We start from the raw sequence: 11,169 nt of genomic DNA, 5'->3' as shown, positions 1-11,169 counted from the left end.
AACTTGAATTAGTGTCATGTCTTAGTTCTGAGGTTGCCATGTATCCCAAATGCACACTTCTGAAAGTTGAGAAGAAGAAGAAGGATGTGGCAGCTGGTCTGAACCCTTTATCTGCTCCTGAGTGCAGTATAAGTCAACCATTGCTGCCCACCAACAGGTTAAAATAACAAAATAGCAAGCTGCAATCATCGGGCCCAAGCACCTTTTTGCAAGTAATTAACACTGTGTAACTGATTTGTAAAGTGTGTTTGTTGGTCAGTGTTTAGTTTCATGATGCACGTTTTAGAGTCATTCCTGGTAAAATATCAGTAACACTTTATTTGAATAGCCACATTTAGCTGCTTTTAAAATGCTCATCTTGCATTTAACCTAGATTCGAACTAAATATATATTAAATGAACCTTACTTCTCTTCAACACTATGCTGAACAGATAGTTTGTTAAACTATTTGTAGATTATTTATAAGAAGCAATCCAAATAGAGAAGGACCAAATGTCTGTATATTCCAATATTGCAATCGGTCTATCAGATAATTACATTTATTGACAGAGATGTGAATCCTCAGAAAAGTTGATCTAACTGCAACAATAAAGATTTGATTTTGTTGAAAAAGTGGGCCAGCATGGCCACATAAAATCTAGCGGCACCAAGATCAGAACACTCACACAGTGAGGAATAAGATGAGGAAAAGATGAATAACATTAAGAAGAAGAAAATAAAAACTAGAAAATGAGCGAAAGTAATGAAAAGAAAACAAAGAGAGGAATAAAAAAAAGATGGCTTAGTCACCAAACCACTGGTCTAGCAATAGGGTTTCTATGTCACTGTCTAACTGCACTAACTTTCTAACTACACTAATGTCTTTAGCATACTACAAACGATGGCTGAATTGGAGAGGATTATGAGCTCATAGCCAAAAGGCCATTGAACTGAGGAAGAAGGAGGGTAAATGACACTGAATGACACAACTGAGCAAATGCCAATTATCTCACATCAGCGTACACACAATCCATTATTCCATGTTCATCCAACTGAATTTAAGGAGGAAAGGAGGAAAAGGTGCAACGAAGAAGGAAAGTGGACCAATGACAGTCTTTGTGGTCTGCTTTACCACAATGCATAGTTACATTACTGAGGAGGTGTGTGGCACGTGTTGCACATATAGCTGGCTTCACGGATGGAGCCTGACCGATGGCCACAGTCGCAGGAGCAGTGCAGCTCACTGACAGGCAGTGCTCATGTATTTTTAACTGAGCGTTTAGATCAGATGTAGCAGGCAGTAACAGAGGGGTGCTGTGTTCACCTCAGCAGAATGGAATTCTGCACCTATCACTCTTCAAGTTGACAGGCTCTTAAAAATACACAGCCTGCATTTATGGAAGACAAGGCAGCACAGTCAAACACGTTGGAACTGTGTAGCCGCATAATCTCAGCACAAATCAATGGGAAGAATTCAATATGCTCAAATGGAGAGTGTGTTGGGAGCGTGCTGATTTTGACATCCGGGCATATCTCCTCCAAATGAGGTTTTAGAATTTCATTCGTCGGCTAAGGAATGTGAGGGGAATATCCCTCCGGCTTGAAATGCACATCGAACAACGCTACACATTTGCAAAACATTCCTTTATTATAAATAAATCTTATTTTTTGTATAAAAACTAGCATGCGTCATCCATGGCATTTACAGCTTCACAACCCCAAGCTATGGTCCGATTAGCCAATACAGAGACATCTCATCTTGGTATGCAGGTTTCAGACAACGTGGAACAAGAATGAAAAAATCTGCACAATCACAAAAATACTTACAAGAAGAATAACAACAACCATGGTTCATATAGTTTCTCTTTTTATATCCACATTTCAAAAAGTTCATCATAAATGTCTATTGTCAGGTCTCTTTTTTGCACTGTAGCATGTGTACCTCTTATTTTTTGCGGGTTTTTTTTTTCATACTTTTTAATATTTTCATTTGCCTTATTTTGTTTGTCATGACTGCACACCTGCATCTCTCTGTAATTTTCTCTGTGTGCGTGCATGTAAGTATGTATGTATGTGTGTGTGTGTGTGTGTGTGTATGTGGCAGGATTGGTAGCTCTAGAGCGCAGGGCAGGCCCCTGACTGGTGTAAGCCAGTGGCTCCTGTTGTCCATCCGGTTTGATGCAGAATGATAGAAAAAGTCTCATGCTCAGTTGCCCATGTGAGGTCTAGCTGCATATCCGCATCACATGACACGTCTCGGTCTGGACAGGCTCCACTCTGGCTATGCCCCTGGAGGCAGTCCCACCTCAGATGGCATGATTGCTATAGCTGACGTACGTCATCTTGGTGGAGGATGCTGCTGGGGGGAAGAAACAAAGAAAATTGCATACTGCATACATGCGCTTGCCTTTGCTTTCAAATCATGTCCTCAGGAATTCAAAAATCATTAAAAATCATTTAAAATCATTTTGCCCTTTGTTTAAATGATTTTTTCCTAAAGCTCAAAATCTTTCAAATATTTTTGGGGGATTTGCTTTTGTAATGGAAACCACACATAGCATCTCAGCATTGAATAAAAAATGAAAACATTTCAGCATTAACAAAAAAAATAAAAATGAGTTGACTAATAACAGCACATTAACATTTCATAAAAGACAATGCAAATATAGCTTCACATTAAATCACCTAGGTTGACAAATAAAACACCTAAACATTGAATACAGAATTAAAGTAGCATCTGAGCATTGAATAAAAAATGAAAATAGCACCAGAGCACTGAATAAAAAGAACAGCACCAGAGCACTGATTAAAAATAGCATCTTGGCACCAAATAATCCTAAAATAAGACTTGCCTAGCTTTCAAAAGAGACTTGGTTCTGTCAGCACAGAGTTAGCTAATGAGTAAATAAACAAACAGTGACCAGTGGGTGCTGTCTGGAAGAGCAAACTGCTGAATGATGATATGTGTGTGTGTGTGTGTGTGTGTGTGTGTGTTTTAAGTTTAAGAAGGCAAGCCAGTACCTGCAGATAGAACAAAGCGGTTGGTTTAATTACTTCAAATGTGCTTATTTCTCTAAAAAGCCTCAGATCACTTCTGAACAATTAACTATTTGAACACTTTCCCTAATCCCCTTCCTTAAAAAAAAACATCAAAACATTTCAAACATTCTGGCAGGTTTCAAAATAAAGGAGGTGTAAGCGAGCTTAGCCGGATTTAGTAATGAAACCGTGCACATTGATTTCATGTGTTTGTCCACTCAGTGGCCACGCTAAATTCGAGTCTGATGAAACAAGCATAATCAGACCTGACTGAAGGAAAGTTCTGAGCATGTGCTGCAGGAGTAACTCTCGTTAATTAGGACATTATCAATTATATTAGTAGTCAAATCATTATTTTGTGATCATTTTAGGATGAGAGTTAAAAAAAAATTAAACAGAATCAAGCAATTGAACAGGCTGTTCCTATTACTATGCACTTACTGTGTCTTTAAGATATAAAATAAACAAGCTCTCCTCTGAGGTCTGCAGTAGGAATGAGTGGAGCTAAAAGGTGGCAGGCTGATTAAGTCATAGAAGAGGTGAATCTAAAATGGGCCTTTTTTTACACCTTAGAGTCCACAACCAGTTGTAGAATAAAGTAAGTGTAGAATAGAGTAACCCTTTGGAATTACCTGGATTTATGGATATAAAAATATGTGGACCATTATCTAATTAACACTTATGGACAAACACAATTGTAACTAAACTTAAGGGTTCACTTACTTTTTCTAGTACAACTAGAAACAGTACAGCTTTTTAGTGTAGACCGTATTATATTAGTAATCAAAGCAGAAATCCAGGTAATTTTAAAAGGTTCACTTTCTTGCAACTGCATGGACTATATAGACTGGCTAGTGAACAGCAATTTTTTAAAACACTATGAAGCAAAAAGGCATATAAATAGGTATGTCCCTCTCTTTTTTACTGTAATTGAGACAAATGGGCAACCTTTAAGGAATTCATTAAGTTAATAGATTATTTAATATTCTTTTTAAATATGCTTCATGAAATGTATTGGCCAACCAATCCTGATTCATCAAGAAGATGACATTTCATTGATTTTTTTTTTTTAATATTGAGTAAGCAGGTTAATTGTTTATTTTTGACAGCTCTAGTTAAATGTGCCTTGTCCTGGCCTACGCAGCATGCTGAATGGAGATTTCCTCATTGAAAAGACAAAGTAGTTCAGGAATAAGATTAATCCCTGTCTACACATGTTTATGAGTGCAATTACACATGAACATTTCAAATTAGGGTTAACATGATACCATCATTATAATGCTGTCAAGTATAGTATCACAATAGTATAGTATCACAATTCTTGATAAATGATACAATACAAAAACCTGTCTGAACACTAAAGGTCTGGATTAATCCTAGACTAAATTAGAAGAAATTCTAATGGTGTTTAACCATTTGCACTGTAATACACTCGAAAACAAGGCTCCAAAACAAAATAAGATGTCAACCTGGTATTAAATACTGAATTGTTGGCCAAATGACAGCATTGAAAAAGAACTGAATTTCCCATACATTCATACAACTCTCTTTCAAATGATCTGAGGTGGTTAAAGTTTCTGAATATTCTGAAACTAGTGTTGAGTGTACTTAACGAAAGTACTCACTGTTGGTCTCCATGCTTTCACACAGCTCTGTCTTGACTTCTCCATTGGGCCGGTCGCCACCTTTCTGGGTGAGCTTGCCTGACATGGTTGCGGCAGTGACAATGGCCTTGAAGCTGCGCTTGCGCTTGGGGACATTCTGCTCCGGGTGGAAGATGATAATGTAGACCTTCGGCATGTACAGCATTCCCAGTGATACAGAGGCGCTTAGGCTTAATGAGATGGTGAGCGTGGTGGTCTGGATGTACATCTGAGAGAGAGAGAGAGAGAGAGAGAGAGAGAGAGAGAAAGAGAGAGAGAGCCAGAAAGAGAGAGAGAGAGATTAAGAGACACATCAGAGCGGCACACTGATGAAAATAATTAAATCTGTTTTGAGAACTTGGCTACTCATGAAACCAGATCATTAGTATCTCACTGAACAATATTATAAGATACAGCCTTTTCAAAATGATATTACACTATATAGTCCTTCGCTTCTTTGGTGCTTAAATGAGCTGTCTTGGAAAGACAGCCGATATGTAAGGCACTCAGAAAGAGTCATTGTCTTCGTAACAAAAAAAAAAATTACTCCACTGAAGCTGACTACTTATCTCAGCACTCAATAAACTTTACTAAGGCATCGGTGGTGACCAAGAATAGCTTGTTAGCACAAGCATATTTAGATTTAAAAAAAAAAAACTGTGCTTCCTCAAATAACCTTAGAATAATAAAGATATTCTACCAATCCAATATCCCATTCCTGTATCCAATGCTGCAAAAACAAACAGCTTCTATGATCTTTATAGAAAAGCCTTGCCAACTGAATAGGATGCTCAAGGGTAGAACACAAGTGATATCACCACTTACTGGGCTGTGGAGCAAAGAAACTATGTTCTCTGGAGTGAAAGAGCTCTGTGCAATGAGTTGGAGTGACATTTTTGATCCAAAACTAATCATCCAACATCAGTACCTGACCTTACTGAAGCTTATGCAGCTGAATGCAATTAAATTCTCACAGAATGTTCCAACATCTAGTGCAAAATCTTTCCAGAGTAGTGGAGTCTGTTGCTGCAGGAAACGAGAGACAAACCCCTTGTTAATTCCAGAAGAAACTTCAGATGACTGGTGTTTACAAACTTTTGGACATTTACCGTTACTCTATATTTGTGCAGGGTTTTGGGGTAGGGTGTGATCAGAATGGTATGCATCAGTGCATTTTACCACAGGCAAGTGGTTTTCAAACGTAAAACGCACACGCTGTGCCATGATAGTGACTCACAACAAATGCCTTTTTTGTCTTCTTGTGCTTGTGTGGGTTGTCCTTGTTCCTGTAACTGTTCGTTGTCATGTGTAGGCTCTTGAGGACAGTGTTGGCTATTAGATAAATAATTAAGGGTCATAAATTTGACCAGTCTGGTATTTAAAAGCAATCATTCATGGTTAACCTAATGTAACACTGACGATCCATTATCAGGATTGGCTCTTTTAATTTGTTTCAAATCCCCCCCACTCCCCCCCCCCCCACCCCCAACAGCAGCAGTGTTGGGTCACACAACGTATTCCATTTTATAACTGGCTAATTCCTTCTTCCAAATTATATTTTTTACTCACTACTTTACTACTCTCTGCAACCTAAAATCTGTATGAACTAGAAAGTGCGAGAAAACCCAACAGTCCTTTCAGTACTTTATTTAGAAAGAAATCATCGTAAACATCTTTTAAAAAGTCCTTGTCCTTTGTCGTTGCTACTCCGAACACACATTCAGTTTTGCTAATTAAAATGATGAATGGCTGATGCAGTTTGAAAACCCACAAACTAGTCATTAGAAACAGTTCATGAACAGCTGCCTCCACAGTCGCAAGATAGAGTAAATGAACACCTTGGAATGACCTGGATTTCTGCACTGATTTCTAATAAAATGGCAGTCATTTTTATGGACTGCGTGCTCTCGCATTAGTATTCAAGGTTTCAGTGGCTTTTACCTTCTGTAAAACAAGCCATTTAAATAACCTCAGGTTACTTTAATCCTGTGCAATTTGGTATGTGTGTAAATATTCTGTCATATCCTGTAGAAAATGGGGTTTTCACTTTTTTATGTTTTAAGTATGGAGGCACTCACTTTAGTTTTGTCATGCATTGCACAGATACTTTGGGTCACTGAAGTCTACTGCAAACTTCAGGTGGTGTAACAACGTACAACCAATCCAGAAGATGAGCCAAAGGACTCCTCAGAGGTGCAACATTTCTGACAACTTTAGCCTACATACATTTTAAATATATATCAGCTAATTTTCAAACTGAAATTTCATTATTACTATAAGAGGGTTATAATTCTCTAACCATCCTCCATCTTTATAAGTGCTCACAGTACAATATTGGCTTGATACTTTTGTATGGTGGACTATTCTCATTCCAGCAGTGACACTGCAGTGTTAAAAAAGCCTCATATTAAACGTGTTGCAGAAGTGGCAACAGTGTATAAATCAAGTAACCACTCTCACCTCATTTATTAAATGTATGGCAACATTTCTTATCCTGTGTGAATAGTAATTGTCAATTGCCCAACTTTTAGATGGCCCAAATGTCCTGAAGTAAAATTACATTACTCATGTAAGAAAAGTTCTGTCCAAATAGGTCTTAAGTCACAATTATGGACAAAAACAATCTAACTAACTAAAGTTGCACTGTCTTCTATGAATCACACTGAGTAAACATTCACAATAAAGGCTAGAAAAAGTAAAGTAAACTAACTAAAGAATGGTTGAAAAAGAAGAAGATTTGAGTTGAAATGGCCAATTCAGAGTTCAAGATGCTTTGACATGGCCTGAAGAGGGCTGTGCCCACAAGGCATCCCAGAAATACTGAAATCCATTTGCAATGAGGAATGGTCAACAATTCCTCATTAATGTTGTGCAAATCATATTTGCAGCTTTAGGAAATGTGTGGTGGAGGTGACTCCTGCTAAAGGGGGATCTCACGGTTAATAAATAGCTTTCCATACATTAGATGACAATTTAATCTGTAACCAAGGCAGAAATTAAGGTACTTTTAAAAGGTTCACTCACTTTTCTTGTATGAGTAAATTCTTGATGAATATGTTCCTCTGTGGTTAAGATGTGTCCTAGGCTGTCAATATCATGGTGTTACAGGACTATTCTCATTCTAGTAGTGACACTGCAATGTTTAAACATATTAGGCATGTTTTTTGGAGGTGGCAGCAGTGCACAAATTGAGTAGCCACTCCCACCTCATCTATTTAATTTATGCCAAGATCTCTTATCTTGTATGTCATCATCATAAATTTTACCAATGTCCTGTAGTAATATTACAATACTCCTCCTCCTCACATTTAACTAGTCTTGTCCGAGTAGGTCACAATTATAGACAAACGCAATGTCCTGTCTTTTATTGTTCACACTCAGCTGTCAATATCCCAATAACATGTCATGTGGACCGCAAACAGGTACATTTTATTTGTAAAAGTAGAGAAAAAATGGTTGTTGGCAACTGTGGGTGGTCCTGATTGGAGGGAATCTAGTTGTAGTCAATCTGCTAGTGTTAACTACTTGGCTTGCTAGTTGTACTCAATGTAAACTGAATTATCCTTGGGATTTAACTCCTTTTAGGCTTTTCTGCCAAATTTCACCTGCCTTTGTTGTGACCAAAGCTTAAACCTGTTATCTAGTGCACTCCAGTCATCTACAGAAAGCCTTGGTCTCACCAGAAAGATCATAGTCATCTCCTGAAATGTGAAAACATTCATTAAGGTGCACAATTTTGATAATCTGTTGTAAATGGGTTTGATACAAGAGGTTGCACAGCTTAGTCGACTAATAAATCCACTAGTCAGCCTCTGCAAGTAGCATTTGACCGTGCCTGTCACACAGCAGCAGTAAAAAACTGTAGTATGAAGGCAGCAAATCATTGTTTCTGCTGAAACCAAACGCCCAAAGTACTTTATTAGTGTTGAAATACTACACGGGATGAAACCAATTTCACTGCCAGCTGTGTACGATTGTGCTTTGTAAGACTCAGCTCGCAATCAGACCAGCTAGGTTTCTAGCATGGTGGATGTTTTATAGGACATTGCTATTTAACAGACATGCAAAATTACTAATCACAGACTGTCTAGCACAGTCTAGACCTGTTTAGTTTGTAATTTGGTGAAGTGGCATAATAGAAATAATGTACCTCCACATCTGGCCATCTAAAAAAGCAACTGGCTGCAAACAGCACAAAACGCACTTGCACCCAATTAAATGAGCAATACACCAGAGTTTACCACTAGACTGCAGTTGGACTTGCATGAAAACAGGACCCTTAAGAACACACTTTAAGCCTAATCTGGTAGAAGGCACAATTAAGCTGAATGTTGTCAAGCACTGCAATGATATTCATACAATAAAGCTTTAGACAGTGGCAGTATAATCATTGCATCTTTTCATGTGCTTTGACAGTGGCATCCACAGAGGAGAAAGCTTTCCAGGAACCATCGGCCCATTTATGCACACACCTTTTCAGGGTCTGTGAGAGGATTCTGACACAATCACTCACAAACACATGGCACACACACACATACACACACACACACAGGCAAATAAACATTTTAAAGGCATTGTTTTTGCCCAGCAATACTCTGTGTACACAAATGATTGCTTTCCCCAGAACCCTTGATGACGCGACAATGAATAGTAGGCTGACAGTTCGGTGTAAATAAAGTCCAGAATTCGGTGCTATTAAAACTGTGGGATTGAAAGTGAAAATCAATTTGCAGCCTACAACACCATGGCCCTTGAAATGTGGCCCTGTCTTCCAAAAATCTGCAGACATTTCTAATACACAGAGCTATATAGTGGATATAAAGAATCCAGATGAGTATGAGTCATACTTCAAAGCAATTTAAAGCTTCCACTATTCCAGGACTGTGCCTCTAGTCCCCCAGTAAATGCTCAGTTCTGTTCCTCACCTTAGCATGTCTCCTATACTTCCAGATTTCTGTGAGTAGACTTATGCACAAAAGCCTGAACTATAACCTCTGTGTAGAAAGCATGACTAGTATGAGGGGGTGTTATGCTTCCGGGGTTCTCCTGCACTTTGAAATGTGGTACATATTTTATGTGGTATATATTTCAAAGCACATAAGAACACAGGGAGTATATCACCTTGCTCATAAATATATCGGCCAGAATCATACAAATGCCAAAGGCCCATGTTCCAAAGATAAGTACAGAGAATGCATTCGCAAGCTTGACCATGACATAGTAAAACTGGTGATTAATGACTGACAAACACATCTAGTACACACCTTGGCACAGATGCATAACCACAATTCCTATTACAAACAACAAATCCAATAGACTCTGTCATTAAAGGTATAAATACTGACCTCATTAAGCAGATACGCATCAGCCACACCTGCCTAAGCTGCATGCTTCTGTTGCATGTTCTGTTTCTTAGATTGCACTTACGTCCAGAAGAGTAGTAGCATTTATAGTGACAGCATTCCCATTACCATTGCCATGCTGTTTGTGTCTGTCTTGATGCATCCGAATCCAGCACATCCTACACATAACAAATGCACTTCTAAATGCACCTAAAACACACTTTTTCTTATACAAAATATTTAGTAGGGTTGTGTTATCCCCATGTACTGTGTGGGTTTCCTTAGGATGCTCCAGTTTCCGCCCACTTCCTAAACCAGAAAGACACGGGGTAGATGAACTGGCTATGCTTAATTGGAGTGGTGCCCTGTCAAGGGGATATTCCAGCCCTGCACCCAATGATTACTGTTTAGGCTTCGAACTCACCGTGACCCTAAGCATGAAGAAACAGATAAGTGGATGAGCAGATGCAGCATTTGTGTTGAATGTATGAGGCATATGAGGGAAATCTGTGGTTTTCGCAACACGTTTACACACTGTTTATCTGATAAACAGTTTTTGTAACCTTTAGGAACTCTCAGTCAAGTTACACACATGCTTCTTCAAGGCCTGTCAGATAATTCTGGCACAATTAGAATGCGTGGCAATAACAGAAATTATGTAACCATACTTTTAGAACCATGATGGAGTCCCAGGTTATATATATGCCTTGTCTTAAATATATTTTATGGCATTCTAAAGTGGTGACAAAATGCAACATGGAAAAACTATTGTTTAATCAATACATATTCCATTTAAGATAAATATTAATACACAACATGCATATCAATACACTGACATGCACCTTTACATAGGTGTTAAATAATATATTCTTAATAGTGATCGAATCAAATAAGTATTTGCAAAAAAACATAAAACTATTTTGTGTTACCCACCGGGTTTCAATGGCTGGGTTCTGACTCGTTCGAACAAAATGCATTAACAGGGCAATTACACTGAAAGGGTTCCATTCATTCAGACCAAACCAATCAAACAATTTTGATATCACTGTGTTGACATTACAGCACTTTATGATTACTCGGGTGTGTTCCATTGCTTGATTAGCACAGGCCTAAAATACATAGGCTTGCTTCTTAAGCTTTGAAACCCCTGAGCCTGTAGTTGCCAT

General features: G+C 38.3%; 1 protein-coding gene across 3 annotated transcripts in view; it reads right to left on the bottom strand.

Annotated features, from left to right (window-relative positions):
- Positions 1-1,604: 1,604 nt before the first annotated feature.
- The window catches only part of grm8a (glutamate receptor, metabotropic 8a), a 262,109-nt gene continuing 252,544 nt past the window's right edge, over positions 1,605-11,169 (bottom strand). The window contains exons 10-11 of one of the 3 annotated variants that reach the window (XM_072672832.1): positions 4,644-4,890; positions 1,605-2,338 (exon numbers count right to left, since the gene is read on the bottom strand). In XM_072672832.1, the coding sequence (XP_072528933.1) occupies positions 2,286-2,338; positions 4,644-4,890 (300 nt within the window). In that variant the 3' untranslated portion in view covers positions 1,605-2,285. Of the gene's footprint in view, positions 2,339-2,657; positions 3,001-4,643; positions 4,891-11,169 lie in introns of those variants that run through there. The other 2 variants (XM_072672833.1, XM_072672834.1) reach the window with 2 other exon arrangements.

Source organism: Salminus brasiliensis, chromosome 2 (genome assembly GCF_030463535.1).
Source record: "Salminus brasiliensis chromosome 2, fSalBra1.hap2, whole genome shotgun sequence".
NCBI classification, from domain to species: Eukaryota; Metazoa; Chordata; class Actinopteri; order Characiformes; family Bryconidae; genus Salminus; species Salminus brasiliensis.
The sequence above is the reverse complement of the archived record's forward strand: the minus strand, read 5'-3'. Positions and strand labels throughout refer to the sequence as shown.